Below are 17150 nucleotides of genomic sequence, written 5' to 3' on the forward strand. Positions count from 1 at the left end.
CTTCAGCCTGGACACTGAATGGCGGTCTCCCCTCAGACCCATGGGGCAGGTTTTCCTTTCTCTCCACATGGGTGGGCTAGCCGGGGAAGGGAGCTCTTTGTTTCCAAAATTCCTCTAAGTGGCAGAGCTGTGCCTTCCTCTCTCCCCCCATTCCTCTTTGTCCTTATTTTCCTCCCCTCCTTTCCTTTTGCTCTGCAGAGTCTAATCACAAGATAAGGGGCATGGTCAGGAGGGGGGAATGGGTTGTCTTGTCCCATTCCCTCACCCCACCCCATGCCCACTACAGACTTCTTCCCTGCTTCCCCAGCCTCCCGACCCCCTGCAAAAGTAGCCTCTGGTGGAAGAGGCCCACTAGTTGCATGGTTAAGATGACCCGCCAGGGCAGCCCTGGTTTGGGACCACAAAGCCAGTGGACTAGTATCCTGAGATGAGCCTCCAGAGACATCCCGAGTGGGGCACATGGCAGATAATGAGTCACAAAATTTCACGGCTCAGCAGGTGGTCAGTAGCTCAGAGCTAATGCAAAGGAAGGCACCTTTTAACATGGTAGGTCCAAGTTCAAGTACAGGGTGTGCACTCAGCAGGTGACTGCTGACTGATGGGTGGAACGGTTCAAGCTGCCTAACAGGCTGAGATCTCTCTCTCCCTCCCACTCAGCACCGTCTAGGAAGGGTTTCTCCAGGACGTGGCTGGGGGACTCCGTAGGCCCTTCCTGGTCAGTGAAGAGACTTCTGAGGCCCAAGGGAGGGGCCCGACCAGGAAGGGCAAGCTGCCTTTCATTCTTTGCCCGAGGGCCGCTGATGAGAAGGGCCAGCTCTGGGTGGCAGGCAAAGAGAAGAGAGGAGATCCAGACCAGTCCAGCTGCTGCCATCGCCTACTCCACCCCCTCCGGTTACCCCACCAGTTTGCTCCACTGGATGGTGCTGAAAAAGGGGTGGGACTTGAGTTTGTTGACACCGCCTCTTCCAGCGCCCAGGCGCCCGGAGGGCTCAAACTGCAGCAGCTGTGGAGAAAGGCCCAGTCAGCACTGGGCAGGCCTTCCCAACCCTGTTGCTCCCTGCCAGCCTGGCCCACAGAACCCCCAGTGTTACCTTGGGAGACATTGGTGTTTGGCCACCAACATATAGAAATTTGTTGTCCCCATTAACCTCCTGCACCCACATCAGACACCTAATACGCTGGGCGGCTTGTTCACACACAGGGTCTGTCCTCCCTTCTGTCCACCCTCAGGCCAAAGAAGCCGCCTGCTCCGGGCCGGCCGCACCTCACCTCAGTCAGCAGGGAGGCTGCGGGGCAACTGAGCCACTCGGGCAGCTGGAGCTGGGTGTGGGGTTGGATTCCTGAGGGGTGGCTCTGGGACAGCGCCTGGGAAGACACACGGGGGCGACCCCAGGAGAGTCTGTACACTCCAGTGGCGGCCAGGTTTTATCTTTTTCCTCCTTTGTCACATCTCATGGGGATGACGATGATGCTGATTGTTGCCTCTTGCTTTGGATCTACTGCATGTCAGGCTGCGGAAGATGCCTGAGACCCGTTATCCGTAATTTCTACAACAACCTTCAGAGTAAGTATTATTACCGCAATTTTAAAGACAAGAAGCAGGCTCAGAGAGGTCAAGGGATTTGTGCTGAGTTCAAGGTTTGAACCCAAGTCCCTCTGGCTCCAAGCTTGCTAGAAACATCGGCCTTGGGTTGCAATCAGGGCAGGCACTCTATCAGGAATAGCACCGAAACTTGTCTCCTTAATAGAAAAAAAATTTCCATGGGCGACTCATTTGACATGGCATGCTACTGTCAGGGCCAAGGCAGGGCTGTGGCGAGGGAAGAAGGCAGGACCTCTCTGTGCTCCAGAAGGGTGCAGCTGCAGGGAGCAGAGAGGTCTGTCTGGAGGTCAGGAAGAGAGGCAAGAAGCAACCAGGAGGAAGGCCAGGAGCCCTGATCTGGAGAGGTGGTGGGAGGCCAAGAGGAGAGAGCCACTCTGTGGGGCTGTGTGCAGCCAGGGCTCTCAAAGGCCCTGGCTACAGGACCAAACCCGGAGGGAGCCAGGAGGGATCAGTCAGATCTGGACTTCCGGTCACACTGCATCCACTCGGGGCATTTCCTGCTCAAATGCAGTTTGACCTCTCCCTGCTGCCTGACCTAACCAGCCCCAGGTGTGGCGTTGAGCTCACGAGGGAAGATGGAGGGCGGAGGTCACCATCCTGAGCAAAGGGTGCTTTGCCAGGGGAACTTTAAGCTCTGGGTTGACCCAGGCTGGACAGGGCAGCTGCCAGCCTGGGATGAAGGAGGCCCTCTCTCTGGTCTTCCAGCCAAAGTCTGGGGGTTATAGCTCTGAAGGGTGTGGATGCGGGGAGTGAGCAGCGGGGAGAGGAGGCTTGGGGGATGATCCAGTGGCCTTCTAAGTAAAAGGGCTGTGTCAAACTCCACCCGCCCTCCAGATCCAGGCCCCGGGCGCTCTCTCCCAGAAACCTTCCCTGATCATCCCGACTCAACTCTCACTGAGCTGACAGTCTCCCTAGCTATAGCCACTCATCTGGCAGCGGTGCGAAGTGTGGCCATGGCCTGGGTGGGAGTGGCTTCCATGGTCTCTCATGGCCTCGGCAGTGGAGGCGGGAGCTGTGCTGGCAGAACACTGGGCCCAACGGCCAAGTCTCGGGGAACCAGGCAGGCTCTGCCCCAACACCGACTGGCTGGACTAACCCCAGCCCCTCCTACATTCAGTGACACCCACCAGGCCCTACCCGCTGCCCACACACCGCTCACCGTTCCCGTCAGCAGTTCATACAGCAGAGACCCAAAGCTCCACCAGTCGCAGGCTTCGGTCAGCTCAGAAATCCCACCCACCTCTGTGGGAACAAGAACATACGTGTCTCAGTCTCGCCCGCCCAAGGAGGCGGGTCTCCCCTCCACTCACCCTACCCAGATGGCCCAGTTCCCTCCGTCATCCTCAGCCCCCTGGCTCAACCCACATAAAGACACCCAAGGGCTACCCCCTACCCCTTCCTTCCCTTCTTGCCTGGGGCGCTGTAGAGTTTGTCCAAAGCCTCCCTGCAGCACTGGGGCTCCACCTCTGACCACTGGCCGAAATACGTGAGCCGGATGTGGCCTTGTCATGCAGTGCATGCAGGGAGGAATAAAAGGGGACAAAAATTGCTATTAGTCATCTTGGAGCTGCACAGGCGTGAGGCAGGAGACTCCAGCGCTTCTCCCAACAGCCACAAGGCAGGGGCCAGCGGCTGCGCTGGGCAGAAGCTCCCTAGGGGCCCGCCCCCCCCACCCCACCCCGAGGCCCCGAAACAACCTGGTCTTCACAGGAGCCTTGCCCTGAGCTCATCGAGGGAAAGGGTCTGTTTCCCAAGCTCAACCCTGGCCAGCCAGGCTCAGCAGAGTCCTTCCTGAAAAGGCCGGGGAGGGGAGGCAAGGGAAGAAGCAGATAACCTCTGCACCCGCTTGACTTTGGGGAAATTTCCTTCTCTGTCTTGAGGCTTCGGGGGCCTCCCGCCGGAGGGGTGGGGTAGGGTGAGGGCCCACTCTTCTCCCCCTGGGCCCAGGGCTCCTACCTGCCTGGTCCAGAAGCAGGTTCCGGGGATTGAGGTCCCGGCACAGCACCCCCTGCTCGTGCAGCGCCTCCAGGGCCACCAGCATCTCGGCCGCCCACTGCCTCACCTGCTCTTCCCTCACACGCCAGGCGGCCCCACCGGCTGAGGGGCGGCTCCGACCTCTGCCTCGGCCACAGCCCCCCAGCACCCGGCCGGCCCCTGCACGAACCCAAGGGAGCCCCCGAGGGGGCCCCGGATCAGAGCTCTGGCCGGGCCCCCGCCTGGCATGGTGGTGCAGGTGGCCACCTGGGGCCTTTGGAAGGTCCCAGGAGCAGGAAGGGCCGGTCCCGGCTGAGGGTTCACCTTCAGCCTCTCTCTGGGGTCTGATGCCTGCGGCCCCCCTGGCCGGGGTAAGGCTCTGAGAAGTCCGGGGAGGCTCCAGGGGGATTCCGTCCTGCAGGCAGGTGTGGCCAGGCTGGAGGCGAGCTGGGGTCCGGAGGCTGAGGCGGGAGTTGAGCTGAGCCTTCATCCTCTCCAGGCTGGAGCCAGACCTAGTCCCAGACTGTTGGAGGCACGGCTGGGAGAGCAGGTGGGACCACAGAGTGCCTCCTGGGCCGTGCAGAGGGTGCAGCAAGCATGGGGACGGGAGTAAAAGAGCGTGGGGCCCAGGTCCCCGTCCCACTCCCGCCACCCCCGCCCCCCCCCCGGTCTTGGGCACGGACCCTTTGCCTTCCAGGTCCTCCCCTCCCTCAGCCTAGGGTGCCCTCTCCCCTCCTCTCCACCCACCTAAAGCAGCCCCAGCCTCACAACCTGGCACAAAATAGGTGCTTAACCCCTAAGGAGATGTAAATTATTCTTAATGTCCTTGGTCTAGGTGGTGGGTTCGCCAGTGTTCAATGTATTATAATTTTTTTTAAGGGAGAAAAGCGTAATGAAACTTAAGTAAGTAAAATAAAAACAAGGCCAGGCATGGACCTGCAATGACTGTATGTCATGACCCAGAGATGTGTACCTCATTTAAAAACAAAATCATAGCTGATCAATAAATATCTGCTACGTGACCCAGTTCCTGTCCTTACAGCTTCAGCACCATCACCCCACGGGGCCGCTCTGAGGGGTGGGCACAGACTAAAAGAGTGAAAAGAGCCAAGACTGGAGGAGAGGGTGACAAAGGGGACATCTGCATAAATGCCCTCTCACCCGCCCAAGATGTGAACATCCTCCCAGGACGTCCCCTGCCCCCCCTGGCACCACACAGAAGCCCCCAGCAGCCATCATCCTCCAGGAAGCCTGGGTCCCCTGGTCTGTGCTGGGCATCTGGGTTTGGCAGTTTAAGAGGATGAGACGGGACGACATCCCAAAGGCCTGAGGAGCTGACAGGGCCCCCTCACCTTGCACATGCTCCAGGTGCAGGAAGATGGAGTCCTCGCTCACAAAATACCGCAGCAGCTTGGTCATGTAGGGGACGCCGTGTGGGATGATGGTCAGCCGCTCCCGGCTCACCGCGTGGCACCTGGACAGGCTCTGGGGCGGGAGCAGAGCAGGCGGATCAGCTGGGGACCGGCCAGAGGCTGCTCTGCCCCTCAGGGGCAGCCAGATGAAGGGAGGGAGCCACGCTGGAGAGCGGCTGCCTGCCCCCAGCTCCTAACCTGACCCTCAACCCTCTTTCCACCCTGGAAGGCAGGCCCTCCCATCTCTGGTCCAAGGATGAGGCAGTGTGTGTGTGCGTGTGCGCACGTGCACATTTCTGGGAGGCAGGGTGCATGCTGGGGGCAGAACAAACAGCTGTTGGATTTGGAGGGAGTGTGGGTTTCCCATACGGCTTCTGGGTAGAGGTTCCCCAGGGGGTAGGGGTTTCCAAGAGCTCTGAGAAAGTCCAAAGGGGAATGCAGAACGGCAGGGGGTTGGGCGGCACCTGCCTTCACCACGAAGATCCCTCCAGTCGCTGGGTCCTGGACCAGCTGCACCTGCCGAGGTCCAGGAGGCACTAGTCAGGCACATGCTAGTTCCCGGGACTCCACGGCCCCAGCCCCAGCCTCTCAGGGTCCTCCACCAAGGCTGGGCTGGGAGGCCAGGCTGTGGTAGTGCAGAGTGTACCCCGCACCGCCAAACTGACATGGAACCTGTCCTGCTCATCCACCCTTGTTAGATCTGCAGGTCTTAGCTCAGGTACCACCTCCTCCAGGAAGCCTTCCCAACCCTTGCGTTAGGCTGGGGTTCCTAATCTGTCTCCAGTGCTCTCTGGGCTCACCCTTTCACACTGTGTCTAATTTCCTGTCTCCCCGCTGGGCTGTGAGCTCCGAGAAGGCAGGGACCACATGTCCAGCTCTGTACTCCCAGAGGCCTGCATAGGACAGGGAGGTAGTCAGTGCTTCCCACATGCATGCTGAGTGGTCCATCCTGTAGGGTCTGAGGGTGTCATGGCTGGAGGGGACCTCAGAGCCAGTCACCTCCTCTGATCTCTTATTTTACAGGTGAAGAAGCCAAGGCTCTGAGAATGTGGCCCCAGTGGTGCCCAAGACCATGTGGTCTTGCCATGCTCCTTCAGGTCTCATCCCCTGCCCCCAGCCCCTTCTTTTAAACGGTCTTTCTTTCTGGAGGCTATCTTTGGAGGGCAGCCCACTCCTTCTCCTGTTGGTTTTGCTTGGAGGCAGTGGTCTACCAATTGCTGGGCAGAGCCTTGTTTGGAGTTGGGCCCTAGACTCATCTCCATGGTGGGCAGGGGTGGACCCCAGCCATAGGAGAGGACACGTCAGGGGAGGAAGGCGGAAGATTCGGGCCAGATGAGGGGCATGTGGGGGGCAAGGCCAGCACCCTGGTGTTGTGACTTCTTAGCCGTCAGCCTGCTCTGCACACGTTCCCCGTAGTGGCACATGGGAACCAGGCCCTGAGGCCAGGTCACTGGGCAGTGACGAAGGCTGCAGCCTAGGATTGGGGTTCAGATCTTGGGTGAGCGAATTGATTTTCTCATCTACCAAACAGGAATTACAAATGCCCACCCTCCCTTATCACTGGTTTGTTGAGGCCACCAATGGGAAGGGCCTTGGAGGATGTAAAGGCGGTGGGAATGTCAGTTACCACATTTGCCAAGTCACATGGCCTCTGTGAACCTTGGTCTTCTTCACTGCAAAATGGGTCATAGCAGTACCTCCTTCAGAAGGCCATTAGGAGGATTCTATTAAAGCAAGCAACTCAAGTACAGCAGCAGCCTGTGCCTGCCACATAACATTCTCTCAATTGTCTATAGTGACTATTATTAATATCATCACAGGGAAACCCCACACTGGCTATAGAGCATTTACTCTGTGCTAAGGGCTTTATCTAGGTCATTTCGTTTTATTCTCCAGCCCTACCAGGTGAGCATTACTAGTGACTCATTTTACTGATGAAGAAACTGAGGTTCAGAGAAGTTAGGTTGCCTACGGTCCCCCTGCTAAAAAGTGGTAGAGCCAAGATGTGACTCCAGACAGGCTGATCCCAGAGCCCTGGAGACATAACTGCAAATAGGGGCACAACCAGGTGACCTGGTGCATGCCTTCCCCTCTGGGCCTCAGTTTCCCCATCGTCAGTGAGATGAAGGTGGTGGACTCTGAGCACAGGGGCAGCAGGAGTGAGGCATCCCTTCTGACCACTAGAGGTCTCTCCTCCGACAGCCGGAGATGGAGTCCAGCCTAGTCGCGGCTCCTTGGCCAAATTTACGCAAAGCTTGAAAAAGAAAGAAAGAGAACTCTGGGGTCATTTAGGATAAAACTTGATAATTCCCACAAGTGCTGACACCCCGGATAATTCCCCACTGCCACTTGCCAAGTGGGATTCCCCTCCACCTTGTCTTGTCTTGGGCAAGTCTTCTCGTTTACAGCGTACAAAAAAACAGCAGTGAAGGTCGTGGAGGCCAGAAATAAAACTTGATCAGTACATTGAAACAAGTGTGTTAAAAAAGAGAAGAAAAAATACATATATACACACACATCTATCAAGAAAGAATTAGACCAAACCATTAACAGTGATTATCTTGGAATGAGATAGGATGATGGGGAATTTTTTTTTTCTTTTCTGTTCTAAACTCCTTTCTCTTTCATGATATTTCAAAAGGGTAGAAAAGGGGGCATTTTCCCATTAAACCAAGCAAATAAAAAAATCCCCTTCCTCTTTTGCTCTGTGCTATAGAGCACTAGTTTGTCCCTTGACCTCTATGAAACTCAGTTACATTCTCTGTAAGACAATGATTAAAATGCAGCACTGTCCAGGGACTTCCCTGGTGGTCCAGTGGGTAAGAAAGACTTGGTGCTCCCAATGCAGGGGGCCTGGGTTTGATCCCTGGTAGGGGAACTAGATCCCACATGCATGCCACAACAAAGAGTCCGCATGCCACAACTAAAAGGCCGCACATGCCACAACTAAGAAGTCCACATGCCACAACTAAGACCTGGCACAGCCAAAATAAATAAATACATAAATACCTTTAAAAAAATGCAGCACTGTCCAGTAGGACTTTCTGCCATGATGGAAATATTATATATCTGCACTGTCCATTAGAAGCCATTAGCCACATGTGGCTATCAAGCCCTTGAAAGGTGGCTGGTGCCACTGAGAAATAGAATACTTAATTTTAATTAATTTTAATTAATTAAAATAGTCTGATGTGGCTGGTGGCTACTGTATCGGACTGTACAGTATAACCCTTTTCCTCCTCAGGGTGACCGAGCGGGTTTAATGCAACAGCTTGGCAAACTAGAATGGGCCTTACGAATGTCAGGTGAGTATTGCTATCAGGAAGGTGGAAGGCAGTTCTGGTGAAGGGTGCCTGCCCTCATCTTTTTAAAAAGGGAAATCTCAGGCTTCCCTGGTGGCGCAGTGGTTAAGAATCCGCCTGCCAATGCAACAGACACGGGTTTGAGCCCTGGTCTGGGAAGATCCCACATGCCGTGGAGCAACTAAGCCTGTGAGCCACAACTACTGAGCCTGCACTATAGAGCCTTCGAGCCACAGCTACTGAAGCCTGTGCGCCTAGAGCCCATGCTCTGCAACACGAGAAGCCACCACAATGAGAAGACCGTGCACAGCAACGAAGACCCAACACAGCCATAAATAAATAAATAAATAAATAAATAATAAATAAAAAGGGAAATCTCTTTTTAAAAAATAAAACCCACTGAGTTCTTGGGATTCGGGGACAATGAAAGCTTTGGTGAAACACATTAATCCTTCCTTTTAAAATGTCCACAGTATCAAGGCCAGGAGGACTCCTCCTGGAGCAAACAAATCCAGAAGTTTCAAGCAGGTTCTCAAGCACTAAGGTCCACAGGGGCTGGGCATGTGAGCCAATGGGCAGGATGAGAAAGGGGCAGACGGAGGGCAGGTGCCCCATTAAATCGGGCAGCCCGTCCTCTGCTCCGGCTGACGTGAATGTGAGCCAGCATTTCCAGATCTTCTGATTTCTCAGGATAAGTAGGAAATCTGGACTTCTCTATGAGACCTGCCAATTTTTAAATGCTGATAACTAATAATAATTCAAAAAACACCCCTGTTTGAGCCAAAAACATGGAAGTGACTTGGCTGGTCTTCTTTTTCTTCCCCATCCCTGACTCAGGGCCTGGCTCCTGGACAAAGCTCAGCAAATAGGCAGCATTGTCTCCCAAGCCCCCCAGGCTCCCAAGAGCAGACCCTGGCTCTCCTGGCCTGCTGCCTGCCTAGTCCTTGATCCACCCTCCTTGCTGTTCCCTGCCACCCCCTACCCCTGCCAGTATCTCTTCGGCCCCGAGGGACCCCCGGCTCCCCAGCCCCTTTAACCCTCACAATGGGGTGTTTCTGGGGGCACTCAAGGCTTCCTGAGTGGGGCCTTCTGCTCCCACTGAGTCTGCGAGCTGCTGCAGGCTGGCACTGCCCTCCCACCTGCCTGCCCAGATCTGCCTGGGCAGAGCTGTGGTATGGAATGTGGTGATACTCATCCAGGCCTGGCTGCAGGGACCTGGGCCCAGTGGCCCCAACACCTCTCCTAATTTGGGGAGATTGGTGTTCCTGGCTTGGGAATGACTCAGAAAAAGGAAGCAGGATTTTAGGAGGGAGGTGGAGTAGGTAAATTGAGTGCCCAAGAAAGTATATAAAAAGAAAGAAAAGAGGGCACTCTCAAGACAGAATGGCTGGGCTTGGCCTGAATTTCGAATACCCATATGCACAGGCCTCAGAATATGGGATTCCAAAAATGCTTTGCACATGTGTGTCGGGGTTAAATTCAAATTCGGGGAATTCTGTCACAGACCTCCCTCTTGGAGATTCACTGTGTACATTTGCATCCTAATGTAATGTAACTTTAACTCACTGTTTCCAAAACTTATTTGACCCAGAACCCCTCTCTCCAAAACACCACTGGTTCAGTGGGATCCCACACGGGGAAACAGTGGTGGCTGTCGCCTCCTCCGCCTGCCCGGGGCAGCGGCCAAGCCACGTGGACTCGCGCAATGGGAGGGAAGGGCTGGGCAGATGGAAGCTGGCTGGGCCTTGGCTGACAGACTGGGGCCTGTTCCAGGGACCTGGGAGCAGCAGCTGGAGCAAGGCCGGGATGGGAAGCCTGCTCGCCACACACTCTCGTCATTCGCCTTCATGGCCATCAAACTTGTATCAAATGCTTTAGCGTGTGCCAGGCCTTTCCCCCGAATCATTTCACTTTAGTTCCCACGTCACGCTGGGTGGGGCGGGGGTGGGTGGGAGGATCCTTACCCCACTTCCAGATGAGGAAACCAGCGCCCAGACAGGGAAAGGAGCTCGTCTGTGGCCACGCAGTGCCAGCCCGGCCAGCACTTCCCCCTTGGCATGTCGGGGAGCACGCACCGGTCCCCTTTTCTCTGCGGGCTCCCAGACCCATCCAAATCCCCCGTGAGTGTTTTAAATTACAGGTGCCTGGGCTCAACCCTAGAAATTCTGACTCAGTGGGTTTGGGATGGGGCCTGGGCATCTGTATTTTTAGGAAGCTCCCCCAGGGGATTCTGATAAACAGCCAGTTTGAGGGAAAAAACGCTTTAGCAAATATTCAGGTATCCCTGGGCTGGGGCGGAGAGCGATCAAATATTGGCTCAAATCTCATTTGACCCAACTTGTCCGTCCTTCTGATGAGTGTCCCAGGTTCAGGTTTGGCGGTCAGCTCCTATCTTCCTGTCTTCCCTGAATTAAGGGAAAAGATCCTAGATGGGGTCAGGATGGGGGGTGGCCGGAGGAGCCAGGAGAGAAAGGGCAGAGCTGCCAAGGCCCTGGACAAGGCACCAGCCCGCTTCGACCGTCCGCAGAACGGGTTTCTGGAGATAAGCGCACTCCCGCCGCAGGAACCTCTGGGCTGTGCTAGGTAGGGAGACTCCTGGCTGCAGCCCTGGGGAAGTGGAAGTGGGGCCGGCAGGGCAGCGCAGGCTGGCTGGGCGCCCCGGAGGGAGCGGCTTTCTGCGTCTAAGCTGGCGGGCTGTGGAGAGGAGCTGCGCGCCTCTGCGTCTTCCTCACGCTTTCCTTTCCGGAGCTGACGGATGCGGGCTGGGGTGGAGGAAGGGTGCGGGGCCGCCACAGCTGCTCTCCTCCCCGTGGACCCTCTGACCCCTTTCCAACACCTGCCCCTCCGAATTATACGCAACACCTCCTCTCACACCCCGGGCGGTGCTCACTCACCTTCTCGATGACCGCGACCACCTTGCAGCCCCTCAGCTGCTCTAGGGCAGAGCTCAGTGTGCGGATGGGCCGCAGCCTCAGGCTGCTAAAACCCTGCAGAGGCAGGAGAGAGCCACGTAGCGGCCTCAGGGTGAGTCCTCCTCAGCCACGACCTTCTCACCAGGCAGTGGGCAGGGCCCCGGCTGCCAGGAGAGCAGTGGCCACAGAGGGCAGGACCGGGGTACAGGCAGGGCCCACCTCACAGGGACAGACTGAGCAGAGAAGCAGGCCTTGGTCCAGGGTGGCCAGGCCACCCTCTCAGCTCGGTCCCCACCTAGTCCTCCTCCCAGGCCCAGGGAGTTCTCAGGGCTTCAGAAACCCCCTCTCAGAAGCCCTGTCCACAGGAGGCAGATGTGCCCGGGGAGGGGGGAAGTAACCTGGGAACGTGTGCGTCTTGGGGAACACGCCTCGAAGACCAAGGCATGTGGCCCAGGCACCTGTTTTGGGGGAAGCAGCTTACAAAGTGCATCAAACCTAGAAGGGGTGTGCATGTGCACACCTGTGGGCTTGAGAAGTGTGTGTGCATCTTCAACCCTTTCTGAGTGCCCCCTGGGTCAAGAAAAGCCTTATGGGGAGAGGACTTTTGCACATTTATATATGCACATATTCCTGTGTGTGTATATGCACGTGGGTATTTGTGTCTGCTCCGAATACTCACTGCAGCCCAGCCAAACACAGAGAGATCTGGGGGCCTGAGTGTGCACATAGGTGAGCACGTGTACGGGCCATGCGTGAGGGTGGGAAGGTGTGTGTGTGTGTGTGTGTGTGTGTGTGTGTGCTCTGTGGGGGCATAAGACTGGACTGGAGATGATTCACTAAGCGTTTGGGGAGGTGTGTGTGTGTGTGTGTGTGTGTGTGTGTGTGTGTGTACTCTGTGGGGGCGTAAGACTGGACTGGAGATGATTCACTAAGCGTTTGCAAATGAATGAATTACAGAGAGTGTGGGATAGAGAGGAAGCCAGGAGGAGGAGGGCAGGAGGGCAGCCCTGGCACACACACCAGCCGACCTGTGCTCTCCACCGTCTGCCTGCCGCCTGGGAGGGCAGGCGACAGCTCCCTGGCCTGTGGGGTGAGGGCCTCAGCTCTCTCCCCTCAGAGCCCTCAGGCCTTTGGGAGTCTCCTTACCGTTCCAGGGCTGGCTCCACTGCCCAGCGTCCTCTGCAGGTGGCAATTAAAGATCTCCTCCGCCCGCCGCAGGTACTTGGTAATTTTCAGCTTTACAGCCTCACATCTCTCCTTGTTGGGGTCGACTGTGGGGAGGAGGGGTCCTGTCCTTGGGAGGACGCTGGGGTTTGGGCTCCCAGTGCCCGCCCTCTATCCTCCATAAGAGGTAGTGCCTATTTCTGATGCTGGTCAGTGGATTCTGACCCCCCATCTGTTCTTGGGTCCTCCTCTGGATGGGAGACCAGCAGGGGAGGAGGAGGAGGGATGGTGGCAGGAGAGGTTGGGAACCACAGTCGCCACTCAGCCTACAGCACTTTACAGTTGGCACCTACTACCTCGCTGGCCACCATCACACCCTGGGAAGGGACACAGTGTGGATTTCCATGTCCGTTTTTCAGAGTAGGAGACAGAAGTCCCCAGAGAGCACACGTTCTTCTATCTCTGATGCCCAGTGTGAAAGAGGCCAGAATGGGGATCAGGACTGGAGGGTAAAGGAAGTCACTGGACAGGCATGAAGCCCAGGTATTGAGAGGTCTCATCGGCGGAAGGGTAGGAAGCGTGAATTGGGGCCTGACTCCTACCCCCAGCCTGGCCACCAAGGCCCTCAGGGGTCTCCAAGTGGCCTCAGGGCCAGCCTCTCCCCCTACTTGGAAATGCCTCCCTTTTCCCTGAACAGGCCTCCCCTCTCACCTCCAGGCCTGTGCGGTTCTCCCTCTGGAGCCCCACCCAGCCCTTCAGCTGGACAACATGCCCACCATTCTTCAGTCCTCAGATTAGGGTTTTGACTTCTAGAAAAAGCCCTATGCCAGCCTAGTCTGGCCTCAGTTTCCCTCTTCCCTCCCTTCACTTCCTCCTCATTGTTCTTGCCACCTGGGACTATAATAGTCCATCATCAACTCATCAATCTCCCCCCATTAGAATGCAAGCCCCCAGACGGCAGGACCCCAGCCCAGCTCCAGGGGCAGGCAAGCTTAGTGAGCCGAGCGCACAGCCTCTGGAGCCCACACTGTTCCAACCCCAGCTTTGCCACTTGACAGCTGTGGAGTCTCAAGCAAGCTATTTAACTGCCCTGTGCCTCAGTTTCCTCATCTGGAAAATGGGAATAAAAATCATTCTTATATATTTGGAAGTACATGCAAGAACATATACAGTGGTTTGTATTACTGTGAATGGGAAATGAGTTGATACAGGTAAAGCCCTTAGACCAGCGCCTGGTGTATAGGAACCGTTCGATAAATGAGAGCTGTCATTACTGTCCTTTGCAGAGGCCCTGCAGGGCCCACAGAGAGCCCTGCTCGCCCAGCTCAGATGGACAGATGGCGGGATGAGCCCTTCACCACTGGCCTCCGTCCCTGCCCAGCCCCAGCCTCACCATTTACGCCTCGGAGCAGAACGTCCACGCCATTCTGGTAGTGGCTGAAGGCTGCCTCATAGTCTTCACTGACGTCACGCTCCAGGGCCAGCCGGATCTGTGTGGCTGCATCCACAAGGTAGTCGCGCTTGGTCATGTCAGGTGCCCCCGGAGTGACCCGGTTGCGAATCTGTTCCAGGTACACTAGGGCCTGGGACCACACTCATGAGCAGGGCTCGGGGTCCAGGCCAGGGCCAGGGGGACACTCACAGGCCACCAGGCTCATGGCTTCCCTGGAGCAGGGACCTGGAATGAGCAGAGGCATTAGGGAGAATCCTGCTGGGAGTAACACCCCATCTGCACCCTGGTTTCCTCCACTGAGTATTGGGAAGACTAATGCTCACGTCCAAGGGCTGGAGGGATCAGAGCTAATGTGGGTAATATCCCTCACTGAGCCAGATCTTTCCTAAGTGGTGGTAAAAACAGAATAACATGCTTTGGGCTCTGGGTTTTTTGTTTTCAATTTAAATTCAGTTCATCGAGTATTTCTTGAGCACTTACTATGTGCTGAGCACTGGAGAGAGCTGAGGATATGCCTGCAAAGGGCCTCTACACACATTAAACATGGAGGTCACACACTCTGAGGCTGAAGCCAGGGTCCAGGGCCCAAAGGCCATTCCTTATACTGTTCCCTCCATCCTGCCTGTTCTCCGCTCCCTGCTCCTCCCATGGGAATCTCATTTATCTTTCAAGGTTCGGCTCCATGGCACCTCCTCGAACAGGATGGATTGCCCCTGCTTTATTTCATTTCCCTAGGTTCTGAGGTCAGTGTGGCCAGGGAGTGAGGACCCCCAAGGAGCCAGGCAGAGAGCCGGACACAGGGCTTGGCCTTAAAGTCTGCGGGCAAATGAAATGACTGAGTGGCAGATTCAGTGCCACGCTGGGTGGAGTTAGAGGAATGGGGTCAGAGCCCAGCCAGCCCTAGGGAGGGGATGCCTCTGGCCTCCTGGCTCTGCTCTGAGAAGGCCAGGAGGCCACGTGGCCTCCCAGGACCGTACAGCAGCTCCTCCTCCCTGAGCAGTGTGCGATACAAGTGGCCAAAGGGATAAGAGCAGTGTCTTCAGGAAAGGAAAGGGCTCAGAGAGAGGCCGGCAGAGCTGCCTTTGCCCCTCACTGCAGCCTCTGCACCTTCACTCTCTCAGGCCCCATTGGGAAGGGGCAGGGCCCAAATGGCCAACTCCAGGTCATTTCTGCCTCTGTGGAGAGAGGGAGGAGAGAACAGGATGGGGAGTGGGGCGGGGAGGAAAACCCACATCGTGAAGCCAGCGGGCAGCTGAACCCTGGCCAGAATGCGGCCAGGAGGTGGAAGGAGGGGGGAAGGGAAGCCGCACCCTCCCCACTCGGCCCAGTCACCAGGGACATGCCGCTCTGAGCCCTGTGCTCAGAGGCACCAAGGCCGACAGGGCGGGCTGCTCTGTGTCAGGGTCCGGATTCCGGGGCCACCCGCCGGGCCGGGTCCTTCCGGGCAGAACCGCATAGCCTCGCCTGGACCCAGAAGGCGGCGCGTCCAACCCGCGAGTCCCCAGCACGCAAGGTGCACCGCCCCTCGGGGGTCGCCGAGGAAGGAGGGCTGGGGGAGTGAGAAGAGGGGTCATCCTCTCCTGAGGGAGGGGGGATGGAGGAGGAGCCGGGCAAACACCATACCTGCCCGAGCCAGGAACTCGGTCCGCGTGGCCAGACCCAGCCCTGCCGCCACTGACCCTTCGCCCCCGCGGGGGACCTTGCACCGTGGGCGGCTGCTTTCAGCCCTCCACCCAGGTGCAGGGGTCTGGCCGAATGCAGCTCTGTCATTGGTTGCAGATGAGCTCATCCTCTATCCGTTAGAATAAACCACCAATCAGCGCCCGGCTCGACTTCTGCGGGGCCCTTAAAGCAGAAGCGCCCGCAAAGCGGAGCGCTGGGGGAGGGGGAGGGGGAGGGGAAGGGGAGGGAGGGGGAGGGGGAGGGGAAGGGGAGGGAGGGGGAGGGGGAGGGGGAGGGGAGGGGATGGGAAGGGGAGGGATTGGGGTGGGGGTAAAAGCTGCGGAGAGAGGAGGTCCAGAATCTCTCAGGGATGCGGAAGGAGTTGCTTCAGAAATCTAGGCCGACTAAAAGCACACATGCAGCTTCCAGGACTTTTCTCATCCATTACTTCATTCATTTATTCAACTATTTAAATATTATGTATTGAGAGACTACTGTGTGGGAGGAGCTAGATGCCAAGATACCGCGACGGAGGGGACAGTCTCTGCTCATGTCTTCATGGGGTTTACAGTCTAGGGAGGGTTACAGGGATTAAAGAACTAAAGAATACAGTTGATATTTCATTCCAGTTGTGATCAGAGTTGTGAGAGAGAAGCACCACAGGGGCCATGAGGCAGCAAGGGGAGTGACCTAGTCTGGGGGGGAGAAGACTTTCCGGAGGGGGTGATATCTGAACTGGGCACACAGACCTCACCTGCACCCTAATGCTGCCTGGACTCACACTATTCTTCCCTAGTGCACTTGCTCTCTTCTAGATACCTTTTCATTCCATTCCCTTCTAATTCCCAACACCTCCCCCTCACTCAGCCAATGACCATGCTTCTTCCATCCCTTGAAAATTTAGGAACACAGACTCCTACCCTGCCTGCTATCTGCCTGCTGGCCAGGTCTGCATGCACATACCGTCTCCCCATCTCTTTCGATAGATGACCTGTACGAGCCCCATCAAAGGCCCACTTTCCCCTTGGGATCAATCTTGTCCCGTCACCTACTCAAGGAACCCCCTCCGGCAATTCTCCCCTTTCTCTCCTACATCATTAATTTTTGGCTCCTACTGTATCGTTCATTCCTATCTGAAACAAACATCATGCTGATTCTCCCATCTTGAAAACAAAACAAAAAACACTCTTGGCCTCACTTCTCTCCTATCTACCACCCCAGGTTTGCAGCAAAACTCCTCAAAAGAGATGTCTCCACTGTCTCCAGTTTCTCTTCTCCCACTCTTTCTTGAACCCGCTCTGATGAGGCTTTCTTCCCTGACATCGCTCTGAAGTAGCTCTTGGTCAACCAGGAGCTCCATGACCTCCTGGGTGCTAAACCCAATGGTCATTTCTCCGTCCTCATCTTACTTGACCTCTTAGGAGCATCTGACCCAGGTGACCACAGCCTTCTGTCCATGCACTTTCTCCCCAGGCTTCCAGGACCCATACTCTCTATTGCCTCCCTCTCACCAGCAGCCCCTTCTCTGTCCCCTGTGGTGGCTTCTTCTCTTCCAGATGTTCGAGTGTGCCAGTTTTGGGCATCTTCCTTCTCTCTGTCCTTACTCACTTGATGAGGGATTGCACCTAGTCTCATGATTTTAAGTAGTATTCTTCCATATATTGATGA

General features: G+C 56.3%; 1 protein-coding gene across 1 annotated transcript; it reads right to left on the reverse strand.

Moving 5' to 3' along the window:
- Positions 1–892: 892 nt before the first annotated feature.
- Positions 893–14025, reverse strand: RPS6KL1 (ribosomal protein S6 kinase like 1; the record flags this gene model as incomplete). The annotated part of the gene is given in 11 exon segments (XM_079700857.1): positions 893–1003; positions 1270–1365; positions 2763–2845; positions 3016–3108; positions 3560–4147; positions 4930–5062; positions 5458–5505; positions 11186–11278; positions 12350–12474; positions 13761–13962; positions 13966–14025. Coding segments are annotated over 11 exon segments (1632 nt in total).
- Between the last annotated feature and the right edge of the window lie 3125 nt (positions 14026–17150).

Source organism: Hyperoodon ampullatus (genome assembly GCF_949752795.1).
Source record: "Hyperoodon ampullatus genome assembly, chromosome: 3".
NCBI lineage: Eukaryota > Metazoa > Chordata > Mammalia > Artiodactyla > Ziphiidae > Hyperoodon > Hyperoodon ampullatus.